The sequence below is a fragment of the Microchirus variegatus genome (genome assembly GCF_963457635.1).
Source record: "Microchirus variegatus genome assembly, chromosome: 17".
Classification (NCBI taxonomy): Eukaryota; Metazoa; Chordata; class Actinopteri; order Pleuronectiformes; family Soleidae; genus Microchirus; species Microchirus variegatus.
The window spans coordinates 10,792,260-10,809,949 of NC_139818.1; the positions used below are offsets into that span (position 1 = coordinate 10,792,260).

Below are 17,690 nucleotides of genomic sequence, written 5' to 3' on the forward strand. Positions count from 1 at the left end.
TAGTTTTTTAAGACTCACAGGGACAAGGAGTAGGTAAAGAAAAACAGGAGTGAGGAGTTAAAAAAACGAAATAAAGATTGAGGCTGATCTGCTGTTTCAATGGTCATCAAATCAAAGCTTTTCCTCAAATTCTAAAACAATCTACATAAAGACAAAAAGGAGTGAGAGCAGATTACGGAGAATGAATAAGAAATAAGACAGCAACAAATCACAAAAGGGCTCACAAAGTCTCGGTCGCATGCTAGGGCTGAAAGACAAGCATGCAATGCTGATGAGCTCAACAGTACAAGCACAACAGCAGACAGTGTAGAACACTGTCATAATCCAGGAAGGAGCGGGGTTGAGGCTTTTAAGTACACTGAGAGTGTATCACTGGGTGGTGCGGCGTATCGACCGGGGCGTAAAAAGGTATCATTTTGCCACTACATACACATCCTGCTCTCGATAACTGTCCGTCAAACTGCAACAAATGAGCTAATATCCATTTTTTTATCAGACATATCGATTCATCGTATGTGCCTGTGTATGGTATTGATTTCTCCGTCTCGGGGGAAATTACACCAGATGCATCTTTTAGGAAACAGAGCCCAGAGAGAACTTTTAACCTCTCGGCTCCCTTTTTAAAAAAAAGAAAAAGAAAAAGAAAAAGAAAGAAAAAAAAATACTGCAATATTTGTGTTTCCTGTCTCCTGAACTCATGATCCCCTCTTTATTTCTTAAGGAATAACGCACTGTTAGAGGGGAAATGAGAGAGACAAATGGGAACACAAACAATGGCTGACTGTTTCAGATCATATAAATGTAATACCTACAATAATATTTAAATGTGAGTGACTTAATCATCCTATTTAATTTAAGATTCTTGTTTTATCTTCCTCTGCACTGGAAAAAAAAAGCCAAAAATGTAAGGTAAAGTGATTTTAAAGTGTTGATATACCTTCCAGCCCTTCTATGTAAACGATGAGAACACCGATGACATGTGTGGTGGTGGCAGAGGTGACGTGGTCGTGTCGAGAGGAAAGAGTGGGACAGGGTGTGGTGCAAGCCAGACACAGAGAACGGTATTACTGAGCAGAAACAAATACCTACCATGAAAATATTCCCAATTCAAAGACTGCTTGTGTCAGAACAGAAAGACAACAGGTAGGGACTAAGTAAGGGTTATTGAAGAGGAGTTTGGAGGAAGAAGAGGTGGAGAAGGAGGAGGAAGAGGGCACAGAAAAGAGCGTCACTGAACAGGCCCTCAGAGAAAGCAGGGCTAAATTTGTAAGCATAACATTGTTATTCAAATGGAGCCAATTAGAACAGACATGACAGTTACGATGGGAGGGAATTATCCACTGCCCCCGGAGAGAAAATGGATTTCAAAACCAGAACAAGTCAAACTGGGAGACAGTTAAGCGTAAACAGTGATCTTGGAACAAGATAAATAGTTTCTTGAGATGAATTCAATAATCTTATTTAGAAATCCATTTTCTGCCACTGGGCTTGAACCAAGTTTAATGACGGAATATTGTGAGGGAATTTAGAGCAGGAAGCTCCTCGGTAAAGAGAGGGAGCAGAGGAGTTCGCCAAACCGATGGAAATCTGAGCAAAATAATCAAGAGGAAGAAGCTGTTCATTGTGGATGTCTTCCTCCCATTGGTACTACAGCAGTTATACCTGCATGGTTTGCACCATAAACTCAGCTGGTCAAGCCCGAACAAGGCACGACACTTCTTTGGGGTATTTGCATCTGTTAGCCAAAGAGGTAGACACAAACATACACACAGAGACAAAAAAGGGGAAAAAAAAATAGAAAGAACAAAAAAGAAAAATGGACACGTCATTGCACGGACACAAACATTTAGCCAGGGCTTAGGTTTAGGCTGGCAACACTGGGATGTCCTCCATTTTAACCAAACCATCAGGCTCCAGATCCTCCAAGCCCTGACCTGCCAGTTTAGGATTTTGACCAATCACAGTGAAGCTGATTGGACTGTATGTCCTGTAATATAACCCCAAATATTTGTCTTTATCAACACACACACACACAGACAGACACCATTCATACAAACACTCTGCCATTTGCAGTTAATACCATTCTTCCCAAACAGGAGGTAACAATCAAATAGTGGAACCCTACAGACAGACCGGCAGGGCGTGGGTGGAAGGAGCTGAGAGGTCACGATAGCTTGGCAGGACACACTAAAGGAAGGGAGGCAAGGAAGAAGGAAGAAAGGGCAGCAGCATAGCAAAGAGGAGGAAGTCCCAGCGTAGAGTTACCCAGCCTTCACCTGGCCCTGACCAGTGCAGGCACACATCATACACACCTGCACGGGCCACACCAGTTATTCTGTTGATCAAGCCCAAAGCGCGCTCGACACTTCTTAGGAGCGCTCAGGTCTGATGCCGCGACAGGGAAGGGAAGCCAGCAGAGAGGAGGAATAGTACCAAAACCAAAACCAAAAAAAGATAAAATAAAGGGAAACCAAAAAGAAGGAGAGAAATGAGGAGAAAAAAACAGATAACAGTGAATCTATGAAGCTTAGCAGTGGCTCATTGTGCAAGGAAAAAAAACCCTTAAACCCACTGAAAGCCATTCCCAAATGTGCCCTCCAAGACAGGACTGATCATAATTAGTCTGTTTCAGATATTAGTAAAAGTCAAAATGCATGCAAAGATCAAATTATGATATTAATAAAAAAAAGGGAAACAAAACACTTTCAGTTGTGTAAATTTAAATTCTGGCTCAAGCTTTGAGACAAGACAGGTCATATTTAGGTTAAGAGGATATAAATGGAGCAAAATGCACTATTGGATTAATTTGCTGCTCGATGTAATTAGTGCACTATGCTTTCAAAATAAAAAAAAAAAAGATACGGTCAAGGTGGCAGAACTAGGCAGCAGGAGCAGATCGCTAAAACGGCACGGCGGTGAGTTAGCCCTCGCCGGGGGAAAGTTTAAAAAAGCCTGGAACCTGAAGAGGGAATCTACTCCTAAGACCTGGGTTCAAACACTTGACAGCTTTCCATCAACATTGGCTGTCACTCGCAGAAAAGCTGCCAGTCAGTCGCTCGCACCACACAGTAATGGTGTCATATATCGGAAGTGGAGCAAGTGTTTGAGTCCAGGCCTCCTTAGAGTACACTCTAATTTAAAGTAGTAAAAGGGCCAAACTCATGCTGGCCTATAAGAAAGGCACAAGCGTGGCCACTGAAGCATATAGATTAAGGAGGTTTACTCTGACATCATCTTTCAGGTCATACGCCATACTTTTTATATCATTATATATCTTTTATAATGTATATATATCTTATCATTCCCTACAGTGACTTTAAATTGCTCAAGACTAAGCAGCAAGAAGAGTAATTCAATGAAATATAATCAAGCTTGAAGTCAAATAAATAGCATTAGAAAGATCTTAATAAAGGAAAGCAGCAAAGAAAGCAAACTAAAAAAAAAAAAGGAAAACATATTTCAAAGTGTAAAATTTTAATTTATGCCTGACTAATATTGCACATTCATTGATAAATAAATATACATAAATCTTTTTTTTTTTTAAAAAGAAGAAAGAAGGAAAAATAAATAAACAAGTTAGTAATTTAATACTCAAAATGACATTAGCACCTGTAATCGGAGGGAGTGAAAGGCAAGGGTTTGGAAAATATTCTCTGTGTTCTGAAAAAAAAAAGAACAGATAGAGAGGCCTTCAAGAAGAGATCCGTCACCAAACCAGCCCATAATACATGATAACAAGTCGGCATCGCTCCTCACAGTATGATCAGAAGCATATGGATTCAAAAAATAAATAATATATGGATAAATCATAGAATTAGCAAACCTCCTTAATTTTCTGGGGTGTGATTTTTTTTCTTTTCTATTATGTTGGTAAAAAAAAAAGAGCATGCATGATGAAAGCAAGCGAGGGGCAGCCCAACAAGCAGACACACACACACATGCACAGTCACACACCCAGACACACAATACACACACACACACAATACAGTGGTGCAGTCTATCTGCAGGGCACAGGCATTATAACAACAGGGCCACATACACAACACTGGCAAAGTTAATGGCTCTCACGATGCTTCAAGTTCACGTTCTCAAAAACACACATATCACAATACCAGAATGCTAGGGGGCAAAGTGGGGAGGGTGGGGGGGGGGGGGGAGTCAGGAGGGGAGGTGTGAAGGAGGATTGGGGGGGGGGGGTAGTCGGGGTGGGGGGTCATGCATATTCAGTTGTTATTAGCTGGGGGAAATGGGTAAAGGGAGAATTACGAGCAACTATTTAAATATTGCACTGGGGTAGCAAACTATATAAAAATAATAATAACAAACACACAGACTGACAAAAAAACAACAACACACAAAAAAAAACTAGCTTGACTTTTATCTTGCAACATGTCACATATGCCTGACACATGATGGGGCTCTTCTAATATGAGACATAATTGCAGCTCACTTACCATTGCTCTCTGCTTGCTGCTTTTCCCTTTTTCTCTTCTTCCTTTTCCCCTGTTGGTTAGCCGCCAAAAAAATAGAAAGAAAAAGAAAAACAGACACAGACAGGAACCTTAGTTATTATATAGCAAAATGCCCAAAACATAAAACAGAGACTAGGACTCGTCTTTGTGTTTACTTATTTATTCCTTAATTCCATCTCTGCCTCTGCCCTCCGGTTTGTAACAACCACTGCAGGCCAGACCCAAATTCTTTTTTTCTTTTCTTGTTGTAATCTTTTGTCTTTATTCCTCTTCTATGTGAACATCTAACAAAGTCTTGACAGGCCTCTGGTTTGGAAGGCAGATTTCTCTAAGGCGGCACCGGTCAACTAAATCCTAAAACTGGATGAGAATTCGGACACTTGTACATCAGAACAAAGTGTCTCAGGAGGAACACGTTCACTGAGGATTCCCTTTAATCAACAGCATGTCCAGGTGTTCTTATAAATGCTCCTGAATGTCTTTACACGACGGGCTGAGAGCAGGATAGTTTGTCCAGTCTCTAATAGCCACCAAAAGAACATTACAGGTAACGACAGATGCCTCAGTCAAGGTAAGAAAAAAAATAAGGAAAAAATAATGAACCGGTCCTCGTCATGTGACCTAGTGAGAGAGGGAGGGAAAGTCGGGCACGGTTACGACTTGAAAACTTAAAAACTTACATAGTTGTCTCGTGCTGACCAGCCCGGGTACAGCTGCATGTGGAGCTGTCGTTCTTTCCTGGCCAGCTCGTAGTACTTGGCCTGCTCCTCCCGCGATAGGGCGTGCCACTGTGCAAACACAGGTATGTGAGTTATTGTAGCTGGACTTTTTTTTTTGGGGTCAGGGGAGGTTTGTCCCTTGAGTGTCACAATTTTATAAAGATTTGGACTTACCCTTCGCCCCAGGATCTGATTTATGGCAGCACTTTCCTTCAGTGTGCACTCAGCCACCACCTTGGCCCGCATTTCCTTCATGTAGAGCATGAAGGCGTTCAGAGGTTTCTTTATGTGGACTTGCTTCTTTTTCTCCTCTTCCTTTTTAGCGTCTGACTGTTTCCTGTTGAGCACCATAAGACAGAAAAGGATGAGCCCCGACAACAATTGCGCTGGTTCTAAATCATAAACAATGATTATAGGCATTGCCAGTGGAAGTGGCTACTCACGAGCTGTTGAGAGAGCTGATGTCACTGTGGGAGGATTCCTGCTTGACGGTGGGTGTGACGATGGCTGGGTGTGGGATGCCCGTGGTGTGCAAACTGTGGTGAGGGGGCACCATGTGTGGGGGGAACCTAGAGGACAGAAGACTGTGTAAATCGTCAGAATGGACACGGGTGAAATGAGAAGATGGAACACATTTATACACAAGGCAGTGCAGCAACTTGGGCTGAATTCCATTCCGTTTCTTTCAAAGGCAAATACCGAACTTTAAGTGCCTTATCGGTTTTAGTCAAAGAAATGGAATTAGCTCCAAGACATAAATGCACACACACACACACACACACACACACACAAAAACATCCATGTAAAAGAGCCCAAGGCTGATTCCAGCATTAGTATTATGACTGTTAACAGACAGTTAAAGTCCCAATGTCAAGTGCCATAGTATTTACTCTGAGCACAGAATCAAGCCAGGGCAGCTTTTCACACAGATACATTACATCAAATTATGACAAAAACCTCAGTAAAATATCTCTGAATCTATATTGTGTGGCAGTGCGAGTGCACAAGGACAAATCTTTTTCTTTTTTTTCTGCAATCTTTATTTAATCACAGCCTCATTGAGATTGATTAACTCTGTAAAGTATCCCCCCCTCATACAACTTATTTTTGCACCTTGAACTTTTCACCTCATCATGGCGAGCCTGTGCACACTCATGTGTCAGTGTCGCGCGGAGCTTTTATCACAGCTGAGACGCCTCAGATCCTAAAGAAACACACTCCCACACTCACCAGAGGTTTCGCAAGAGGCAGTTTACACCTTTTCATAAGAAGTTATCACCTATAACAGCCAGAGAAATTAATCTTAGCGGCTCCAAGTTTTACTGATAACGTAATTGTGTTTTTCCTAACTTTTATAAATGTAATAACTTTTAGTTCACTTACACAAGAGAAAAAGACCAGGGGTGAAGCACTGCCATTATCTCACATGGAGAAATATTGAAACTAGATTAAAATGTTGAATCAAAATCTAGAACTAGTCGAGTATAATTCGGCAGAGTCAGCAGCTCTGACATTTTTATCTTCATCCCTCATCATCGCAGCTCCACGTACTCTGTCATACGTATTGTTTCTAAATGTGTATCTATGACACTTATGATCCGTGTGAGGTTATTTAAAAAGGTCTACGCGTCACCCTGTATGTATGTATTTACGTGTGTGTGTGTGTGTGTGTTTACAGCTCGACTCCATGTGACCACACACACACATTTAAGAGAAGACAGAAGGATGAAGGGAGAAGGGGAAAAAAGGAGGAATAATGCTTCTTCTTCTTCTCTCTCTGTCTCTCCTTTTTTTTTTTAAAGCAGCTCATTATCCGGCTGTGTCTGGCTGCATGGCTCCAAGCCAGAATATAATGATGAGGATAAACTTGCCAGGAACAACTAGTTTCTGTTGGAGGCCATCTCAGGGGAGTGCCAGTGCGTTCCCCCCTCAAACTCTTTCCCTCTTTTTCTCCTTTCCCCTCTTCTCCCTTCATCACTGACACATTGGTGTTTGTGCCATGTCATCCGTTGATGGGGAGCTCGGCAGTAGTGGCTGCATATCGCCCATCATTAGGGCTGCTGTATTTTCTTCACTCACTCCGTTTCCTCTCTCCCTGTTCACCCTCCCTCCTCTCTCTGTGCACTTGTTAAAATTTCCTCTGTTCCAAGATCTATTTTTCTCCTCTTCCTCTTCTTCTTTCTCTTCTTCTTCTCCTCTACTCCTCCCTGTCCCCTCACCACCTCCGTGCTCCTTCCCTTCCGCTCTCCCTCCCCTCCCTTTCCTCCTCCCGCTGCCACTGCATAGCCCAGGTTATGGTTTAAACATGACGGCCATCCCTTTGAAGCATGGGGGCATCATCATCATCATCTGAGCTCATCAGCAGCAAGCAGCGCCTTGGACCAATTTAACCAACAGAGACAGAGACGCGGTAGAGACCCCCAACCCTGGGGCTCCAACGTCTCAATCTGAAAGGTAAGAATAGCTGGCGGTGTTGGGAAAGGCGTGAGGGGGAGGGAGGGGGTCACCGGCGCAGCAAGCCCAGTGTCAGCCAGTGCCATTTAATTGCCAGTGCGAAGCAGTAGCCCCCGTGCCTGTTTAATGTATAATGATCCGGCCAGTGCACTTCTCCTGTTCCTCGGGAAAGGAGAGGGAGCAGGATGACGGGGGAACATATCAAAGGGCAGGCTTAAGCATAAGGGGCATTGGGGCCTTCATATCCTCCCACCTGTCACACACAGTACATTCACATACACACCATATGAGGGACTTGCTCTGGCTCCAACCCCATTATCAAAATAATGTCTTTCATTTGCTGCAATGACTGTCTCGTCTCTCCTCGCCCCCCCCCCCCCCCCCCTCCTGTCCAAAAACCATGTATTTTAAACAGGACACAGGTGTAAGGTGTTCATCGCAGGACTACGAGGTAACACATTCATCCTCTGCATTCTAATTCGACTCAGGACTGCAGCACCGGGGGGAGACTGATACCACTGCAGCGTTCTCCTGCAAAGACCCAGTTTTCCGACAGGAGTACAAGGCCACAGTGTCTTTTCTCCTCCCTCTTCCTCCAGCCAGCCCGCGCTCGATGACAGTCTGGTCCTTTCTTTTAACAAAACCAACTCGCTGAAGGCGATGAATGAAAGGAGTCGGACATTTTGGTGACGCAATTAACACAATTATAGTTTTTTTTTCTCTGCCCTGACAAAGTCATAATTTTGTTGGGCTTTTTTGTATGGTGGGGGGGATTTTTTTTTGAGATGTGTTAACCCTCCCATTCTCCAGAGAGCTCCCAGAGCCCTCCATCTATTCAGTTATACTAATTCAATTAGGGGCCTCATCACAGGGCATTAGCTCTTCCCCATGACCAGTCCCCCCACACCCCCCCATGAGTATATTCAATTAGCTGCACTGGAAATAAGATGATCACAATGTAGAAGCTGCCATTAAGGGACCAAATTAGCAGTCACTAGAGGTCCAGGTTTAGTGGGTATTGTTGCCAGATGCCGATGTCTGCACAGACCCACCGCCTGACCCTTGCACCTGAGACTTCCTCTGGATGGGTGAAAGGGGAGGGCAGGGGTCTGGCTCTTATCCAGACATCACTCTTCTCTAGAATAACTTTAGGAGTAATGTTTAAGGCAAGGTGGAGCATTGGAGAGCCAGGTCTGGATGAGTGAACAAACTATTTTATCTATTCATCTGTGCTATTTAAAAAACTAAACAAAAACAAACAAAACAAAACCCAACATTATTGTCCCTTGTGATTCCCCCCCTGCTTCTACATGATCCATCAATGTCACAGAGGTCTAAACATGCCGTCCCCAGGAGCTGCTTTTCCAATCAGGCTGTAATTAAACTGAAGCTAAGCCTCATCCCCAGACTCTAAACCAGCCCCGTCCAAAAGTCCCCTGCTGCAAATGTGTGCGTAAAGGGGGAGTGGTGGAGGGAGTGAGGGGGGAGGAGCAGAAGGCGTGGAGGGAGTGGGAGGCTCGTTTGTTTGTTTGGGTTTTTGTTTTTTTTGTTCTTCCAACTGACGCCACAAATTATGGGACTTTAAGCCATCTAAAATTAATTCTTTTCACTTCCCACACAATATAGAGGACATACATCCCTCAGGGGGGAAAATAAGCAGTTTAACACCAACTGACAAACACACAGACATGTATACAAGATGGCAACAAATACACAATCTCCCCCATGGGTGCATTAATGTCCCCAGCAGCACTTGAGCTGGACCCTAATGGTCTGGACCAGAGTACTAGTGCCAAGTGCCAAGTGCCAAGTGCCAGCCCCCCCCCCCTCCCCCTTATATGTAGTTCCCTTCAAAGTGTTGCTGTGTTTGTTTATCCGTCTGGCAAGTGAAACTCAAAACGAGGACATGGCCCAGCTTATTTCAGATGTGCCTGACATGCAGTGGGGGTAAATGTTCTTCAGGGGCCTCATTAGAAAATGATAAATATAATTAATATTTGAGCATGCTAGCTGAAGCCCCACACTGGAGAATTGGCCTTTTGAACACAGAGATGGGGAGAGTGAGCGCTCCTTAAGGGAGAAGTTGCAGCTCTCCATCTCTGTGCGTGTGAGCGTGCATGTGTGTTGCTTATGAAATGCCCTCACAACCAACACAAATCCACACAAGTGAATATAGGAGAGACTGACAAAGGTGTGCGTGTACGTGTGCATGTTTTAAGCTCCTAGAGCTCAGCTCACCTTGACATGGATGCGTTGACAGTGAGCGCAGTTGGGTAGGGGTGTCTGAAACCCCCTGTTGTGATTGGATAAACAGGTTGACCTTGCCTAGGTAGTGGGGGGAAAAGAAGAAAGACAAGAAGGTAAAGGAACATGGTTGATGGAGGAGGAGAAAGGTAAAGCCCTCTGTCTCTCTTCTCTACCCACCGTGGGCCTCTTTATTCTCATTTGATCAGGACAAAAATCTAGGGGATTGCAGAGCGCAGATCAAAGGGAGGAAAACTCTGAACAATTTGAATGCCACAAATCTTGATAGCGATGGCTAATTAAATTTCATAACCCTTCGCTCTGTGTCGACAGAGTGGGGCCCTGTTCCTCCCCGAGCTGGAACTAGGTGTTTTGTTGTGATAATTAAAGACGAAGCGCGGGTCTCTTTAATGGAGCCATCACGCTAATTGAGGTCTACACATCCAAAGACAAACAATAATGAATGTAAATTTATACCAAAATAAAGTGCACCAAATCAAAGGGCGCCATGGCTGCGCTCGGGGCCTCTCTCGGTATTTAGATCGCAGTGAGAAAACATTAAATTAACAGAGCTTAATTTGTAGCCTTTTGTCATATTAACAAGTGTTGACAAGAGTTACCAAGGGAGAGCCCCCGTGTGGAATTGTGGGTAAAATACAGGCAATCACGGTTCATTACTCTAATTGAACCATACAGACACATGCAAAATAGGATTTGCCACAAAGTAGAAGGTTGACGTTGGTGAGGAGCTGAGAAAGCTGCAGTGGGGACTCTGTGGTCCACGAGTGAGTGTGACAGAATTCAAAGATCAGGTTCGAGCGTCTGACTTTGTTTCAGGTGTTTCAACAAGAGACGACAGCCTAAATAGACTAATGACTTTTGACAGCAGAGTAGTCATCGATTATTGAAACAATGTATCAGCTGATAGAGGACACTAAGTAGACAAACATGACAACCAAAGCATTTGAAAAACTGTGTGTGGAGGTATTTCTGGTTCTGCACCATAGATGGTAAAGTAATAAACAAATCTGCCAACGCAGCTGTTAACTAAGCTGTTAAATCCACCCAAACTAACTCCTGAGCAGTGGAATTAGTAGAGATAATGGAGCTAACAGAGAGGGCAGAAGCATCACATACAGGCATCTGTCATCACGTATGTCACTCTCATCAAACTCACTCCATGTTGTTCAGCTCCTAAGATATGTTATCCTTCATATGCAATCTTTTCAAACAATTTAAATGATATTATGCAGTAAACAGTGTAATAAAAAAAAGGTTTCGCTTACTGTGGTACTAACCATCCTAGCGGATGGGGGATCTGGCCGACAGCGCCAGGTGACAGCGGGTAATAAGGAGATATATCTGGAGGATGTGGAGGCCTTGGGATTCCTGTGGAAAGAAAGAGAAAGACAGGAGCGGAGAGGAGGTGGTCAGAAAAGATGACAACAGAGAAAGAGAATCTTTGTCACTGATGAATTCATTCTTTGTTGAGAGTTTCACATCTGAACACGGCCGACATCACAGGAGTGCAGATGGGAGGAAGAGGGCTTGTTGCTCGCGTGTACACAGTGCTAAATCACACTCCCTGATCAAAGGCCTTTGAGGCAGCGGCGGCGGCTGCACAATGTGTTGGAAGAGGCAGAGGGGAGAGAGGTGAGGAGAAAACACCGACGCGACTCTTGTCACATTTGTCTACCGAATCAGAAGATTAATGATATAAAATGACTGAGGTTTAGAAGTTAACAGAATACAATATGATTAGAGATTTCTCTGTGATCACAGAGCTTTCAACGTGGGACTACAGGAAGAATGTGCCTGTTAATTTACACTGGCACACTGCCTGGATGTATACGCACTTCACCCACTATTGTGTGCAAGTAAACCAATATAAGGATACTGCGGCAGTTCCAGATCATGAGCTAAGTCAGGGAAGGGTGATGGAGCCAAAATGTAACAGTTATCCTTTGCTGACTCAGTCTATCAATATCAATATCTATCAAATGAAAACAAGATGCACGTAGTGGCTTGTGCTCTCCATTCACCCAAGTGATCAGATGAAGTGAGCAGATTTCACATAAATAAATCTATCTATCCCCTGAAGACAAACAAGGACAAGAGATTTAAGGAAAAGCTCTTCTTGAGGGTAATTGCGAGGGAATCACGTCGTCCACGCCTTTGCTTTTACTTTCCGCGACAGCTGACAGGTGAACAAACTGCATCGACAAGCTGCCCTGAACGAACACGCTGAAAAGGTCTTCGTACACCGAGTGTGTAAAAATAACTTGACGACATGACGAACTTGAAACAGGGAACACGAGACGTGTAAAGGCGCAGCAGGGGAGGTGTATTGCGCGTTCCGTACACCAGTAACTGAGAGGACTTTTAATTTTGGCTGATGTACGTTTCTTCCACACAGCTGGCCTGCACCCGTGCAGCTGTCGTCACAGATATAGTATTCTTGGACGAGGCCAACACGGCCAAAGACGAGCCAGTTCAGTCTTCGCAGATTAGGACTTGGCCAGTCTTGGTGGTTACACCCTATGTTCACAGCTGATCCACGTTCTCCAGAAACAGACTCTTGAGAGGGATCCAGTTACTGATGGACAATGGGCTGTGCAGCCATTTGTCAATACAGAAAACAAGACTGGTCTTGGAATAATGTTATAACAAAGGAATTCACTCACAGTAACCCATCGCCATCCACTGCTCAAGACCTAATTAATTAATCAATTTAACACTGAGGCCAATTAAGTTGCTTCATTAAGCGCAACATTAAATAGCAGCTGGTAAATTATTTCCCCCTTGTAAAGGCCATCATAATGAGGGGACATTATTACCTAAAACATTGACTGGGGCCTCTGGAGAGCCTTGAAAAGCATGACATTATTCACTGTGCTGAAAATGCATTAACCTGAAAGGACAGGCTGAATGAAAGTTACCAAAATGAAGTGTTTTTTTTAGAAAGATGCTTTTAGAAATGACGCACATTTGGCTAAAAAATGTGCATGGAATGATTTCCGGAGCAGAATACATGAGCAAGCTCTGTCTGTTAAACCTGGATAATCTGAATCCACAGGCTTCAACTGGTTGCAGTGGATAATCAAAAAAACACGATTTCTAAAGCTGCTTTTCCACTAACACCTGCAAACATCTGGAAACGGGAAATGACACGATGGACTTCCATGTAAAAGGACTCTGCGATAGATCCAGGTTTGTATTGATTTATTGACTACTCCAGCTACTATCGATAGTGATGGAAACATGACACCCACATGAACGTGATCATTTCTTCCAACTCCTTTTCTGGGAGCAAGCTGCTGAGTCTGCATCTTTTCGGGTGACATTACAGCACACACTGTTAAGGTAGAGACCTCGAGTCGTTCAGTCGCTCCCCTGAGTTTGAAAAAGTGACTCAAGTGTAACAATGGTGCTTTCTTTTCCTGAGTGTCATGTTTCCTGCTGCAGCAGCATTGTTTTCCAGTGCGTTGGTTGTTTACAGAGCATTTGTGACGTCAAACATAATTAACCAGAAGAAAAACTAAACCTGCATATGATCAGCCCTCAGAACCCTTGTGTGTTTCCTGCTCTCCTGCTCTCTAGTAGTTACATGTGAGGTCCTCACACTACAGTGGCTGTCTTGTTCTGAGTCTTGGCAGTTGGGAGTTGCAGTCATAGGAAAGCTGGGGCTGTTTGCTGGATTCCCATGTCTTATGAGGAGTTTGAGCCACTGTTCTGGTTCTTGTTCTCAAACTTAACGCCACTTTCCGCTGCTGCCAAACCATGCTGTGCTATGCTAGTGACCATGACGACTACATCAATTAGTAACATATGAGAGCGGCAGTTGTCAACAATAAGCACTTGAGTTGACGTTGTCTGACTGTGACAATAATGTGAAACAGAAAAAATGACATTACACAATACTTCGCTGAAAATCATATCAGTCTAAACAATAAAGTGTACTCTGCAGAACACCTGTACTGCAGATATGACTTCAGAGTTGTGTTTGAATCTTGGACTTGTTTTCACTGGAATGTGTCCACAGACAGACAGACGCCATAAAGACAAACATGAGAACGTGTACATGGCAGGAGGGCATAATAAAACATTTACACACCCATCAGTGCAAATAGTGTCAAAGACCTCAAGTGCCTTATCTGACACAAGCTGCTTCTCTGGTTTTCTGAACAACGCCTCATGTTTGTTGCCGAGAAATTCCAACCTGACATTAACTACACCGTACTATCTTGTGTTTGTGTGGGTTTTGCTAATCTGAATACACGCCTGTATAAATTATTCAAATACAGTCAAATTAAAGGTGTGTTTTACCTGTTTTGGGATCCACGTCTGTCTGTAGGTGAGGTGGGGGGTTCCCCGGTGTGAAGTGCTCATTGCTGTAGGTGATCAGAGGTGTGAGAGGGTGCACATGATGAGGGTGCTGTACCACTGGAACCTTATTAGACTGAAAAAAAGGAGGAGAGAAGAATACAGATAGAGACAAATGGAGAGAAAGAGCAGAAAAAGAGAAGGGGAGAGAAAAAAAAAGAAGGCCTTGGTGTTAATATTTGGGTTACGGCTCAGAGATTGCAGGCGCCTGCCACAGAATTACAACGTGGTTTGAAAGCCCTCAGAAGAAGAGCTCAAATGTTGGGTACTCTCGAGGCGCCAAACCACAAAACCACAGTGAAAATAGTGTGGTTTGTAATTAAAAACACTTCTGCGGTGTCACCCTGGAATTCAGTAACACAATCTGAGAGGCTTGGGGGGTTGCCAGTTCACATTTAGGCCTGACGTGTGATGAGGCACTTTTAACCACGGTTGCAGTGGAGTAATCGATCATCTGTAAACCACGAAAATCAAGGCAGCGCGTGTAAATCCACAGTCATTAGCGGCTCCAGTCAGCACTCTGCTCCGCTCTCCTCCTCCTGGTCTCCCCTCTTCCTCACTCCCCTTTTCAATTCTCGGCCCCCAAGGGCCTGATTCGTAGAGGGTAGGGGTGTATTGTAATAAAAGGGCTAGGAGAGAGGAGGTGGGGCTGAAAATCCATTTCTGCATTTTTGCCAAATTAGTTTTAGCTATGTAATCTTCTCTTTGTGGTCCTAAGTGGTGCAGGCCCCCTTTTTTCAATTACCCAAAGATTACAGTGGAGCTTTAGGGGTGTGCTGCCGTGGGCCCCTGCGTTAACTGGAGCTCAGACCCTCTCATCAGGATGGGCTGGGACACACACACACATACACACAGACACAGTCCCCGACCACTAGATAACCAGATTAGAGTTCTGTTGTAGATTAGGCTGGTAGCAGAGGCTGCTCCTCGCCTCTTTACCCACACATCCTTATCCTGCCCTCAGCAGTCAAAGAAGCAGCACTAATCAGGCTTATCATAACATGGATGATGTGTTCAGGGGGAGAGGAGTGAGACACCAAGCTGCTTATGTGTGTGTGTGTGTGTACAAGTCAGTGCTCTCATAGGCCACACACCCTCATTAGTGACTTTATCCCATGCAAGAAAGGGAAAAAAAAAGCTCCACTGTGGCACATTTCCAACAGACTTTGAAAAACATTAATGGGACTAGATGTTGGTTTGGGGGGTGGGAGTTGGTGGGCGAGGGGGGGGGGGCATACATACATAAGTTGCTCAGTTGCCCATTGCTCATTGTCAATACAAATCCAAAGCTGTGGGCCCAGGGCGAGAGGCAAAATGTGAGGAGAACTTAATGCTGCAGACTAATCATCAGTGTGGGCTGGAGTTAACATCAGGCCCATTTGAGTGACTAACACTCCAACAGGCCATTCAGGACGCATTTTCACCAGGTAGCTGAACATGTGTATGGTCCATACAGAGGTCTTTTCTACAGTGACGGTGGAGAGCGAGTGGGGTGGGGGATGGTATGGAGGGGAAGGGGAGAGGGGGCATTCCCTATTGCCATGGTCCCAATGAAAGATTAATGAACCCCAGCAGAACTCCAGGGAGGCAGAGAGACTCCTGGGACTCATTCACAGCCCTGAGCTGAAAAGGCTGGGGAGGAGAGGAGGACAGCGGGGCTGGGGGTGTGAGTGTGTGTGTGTGTGTGTGTGTGTGTTTGTCGAGAGGTGGAAGGGGGCGGTAGAAGGAATGGGATTTGTTAGAAAGAAACACAAACCAAGACGCTTCTTATTGCATAGGGGTTCCTGATCTGATCTGCACATCAAGAAAATAGAGGAGAGAAAAAGAAGAAAGAAATGGACGAATAACTAAGTGGGTGGGGGGTTACGACGGCTGCCAACTGCAGCCTGATGAGTCGCCAGCTGAATGCTAGAAGATGGCCTCTGTCCACTTTTCCTCTTCTTCTCTTGCCACCCCTCCCTATCGTTCACCTCTTAACCTCTCCCTGCTCCTCCCTCGGGTAATGATGTGAAAGAATGTCATCAATTCTTCATTTGTCCGTGCTGAAAGGCTTTAGTGGCCATTTAAATGAGTTCTTTTGTCCACGGGCTCTGGTCATTGAGAAGAGAGTTCAAAATGCCCATCCACTGAGTCCACATCTAGACAATTTGGTGTGTGAGTACATATATGAGACTGGGAGATAGAGGGAATCTGTCGTCACTTGGTGGGCTACAGTGTACTCTTTTTTTTCCTCCATGAAAAGCCCCCAAAGTGAGGCATGGAGCAACAGGCTGGACCAACTCCTGCCTCTAATCAGCTACCTCCACTATAGACTGGTCAGATGTGACGCCATAGACGTCCATGAAAATGAAAATAGACACAGTCTTCTTGTTTCAAAACAAACTCCCGCTGTGAATCTTCATGATTTAACTGACTCCATGCATGTTTTTGCAACTGGAATTGTCACCTGCAACCAGGGCACATATTGAACAATACCAACTGTCCACTCATATGAACCATGCTTTGTCTATTTTTGGCTAAATGGGAATATAATTTACAAATTTGACATCATGTCCCAACAAACAACAACAAAAAATATTATACTCAAATATTTACTGACGATAACAAAGTAAACATTGGCTTCCTACTAAGCTCATAAAATCCACATCACTCATCCACAAACTCACACCTACAGTGTTGATCACTCATTCTACACATGGTCAGGGAGACAAAGTGGTCTTTCTGTGGTCTTGAGTCAGCTCACACGAACGCTCTACATGCCATATGAACATCGCCCACACAGCAGCACTGACTTTGCCTCACGCTGACCCCAGCACAGGACTCGGTGGTCCCTGTGAAAAACGTGGTCCAACACCTGCCCTGTGGCCAGTGCGGGACAATGCCAGCCGAGGAAAGAGCCTGGCAGGCTGCTGGGTGCTTCAAGCTGCACACAGCTCACACGAGCGCCGAGGGACAAAAGCAGTCGACGTGGGAGGCTTTACTCTTCTCCTGCTCCACAAAAGCCAGGGGAAAAGAAAAGAACACTTCCTGCCCCTACACCCCCGCTGACTTGCATCCTTCCCACCACCTCCATCGTTTACAACAAACAAATATAGCAGAAGACAAACTGAGGCGCCGCTCTCCAGTCGTGATCGCCGCCTTTTTTCCACATTCAAAAGACCCTGAAGAAAAATGTGAGGGCACACTCTTGTAGGAGCATCAATGAACAACAGTGACTCCTTCCACATCCAGGACACATACAGTGCCTGCCACTGTGGAAGGCCAGCGCTGTGAAGTGCAGACAGCAGACACAAACAGTAGCTGCTGCCTCTGGTTATGTTATTGATTCTATTCTATTCTACTCTATTCTCTTTCACTTTTTTCTCCAGCTACAAGGCTCATGTCCATAGAGTGAATGACCCTAATTGTGTTTTAATTG

The 17,690-nt window shown here is 44.5% G+C and overlaps 1 protein-coding gene across 4 annotated transcripts in view; it reads right to left on the reverse strand.

Moving 5' to 3' along the window:
• tcf7l2 (transcription factor 7 like 2) overlaps positions 1-17,690 on the reverse strand; it is a 90,384-nt gene that overhangs the window by 1,952 nt on the left and 70,742 nt on the right. The window contains exons 5-13 of one of the 4 annotated variants that reach the window (XM_083903987.1): positions 14,216-14,348; positions 11,176-11,278; positions 9,884-9,970; positions 5,635-5,760; positions 5,366-5,528; positions 5,153-5,260; positions 4,455-4,503; positions 3,610-3,660; positions 2,313-2,385 (exon numbers count right to left, since the gene is read on the reverse strand). In XM_083903987.1, coding sequence (XP_083760113.1) covers positions 2,313-2,385; positions 3,610-3,660; positions 4,455-4,503; positions 5,153-5,260; positions 5,366-5,528; positions 5,635-5,760; positions 9,884-9,970; positions 11,176-11,278; positions 14,216-14,348 — 893 coding nt within the window. Of the gene's footprint in view, positions 1-1,662; positions 1,736-2,312; positions 2,386-3,609; positions 3,661-4,454; positions 4,519-5,152; positions 5,261-5,365; positions 5,529-5,634; positions 5,776-9,883; positions 9,971-11,175; positions 11,279-14,215; positions 14,349-17,690 lie in introns of all 4 variants that reach the window. The other 3 variants (XM_083903986.1, XM_083903989.1, XM_083903988.1) reach the window with 3 other exon arrangements.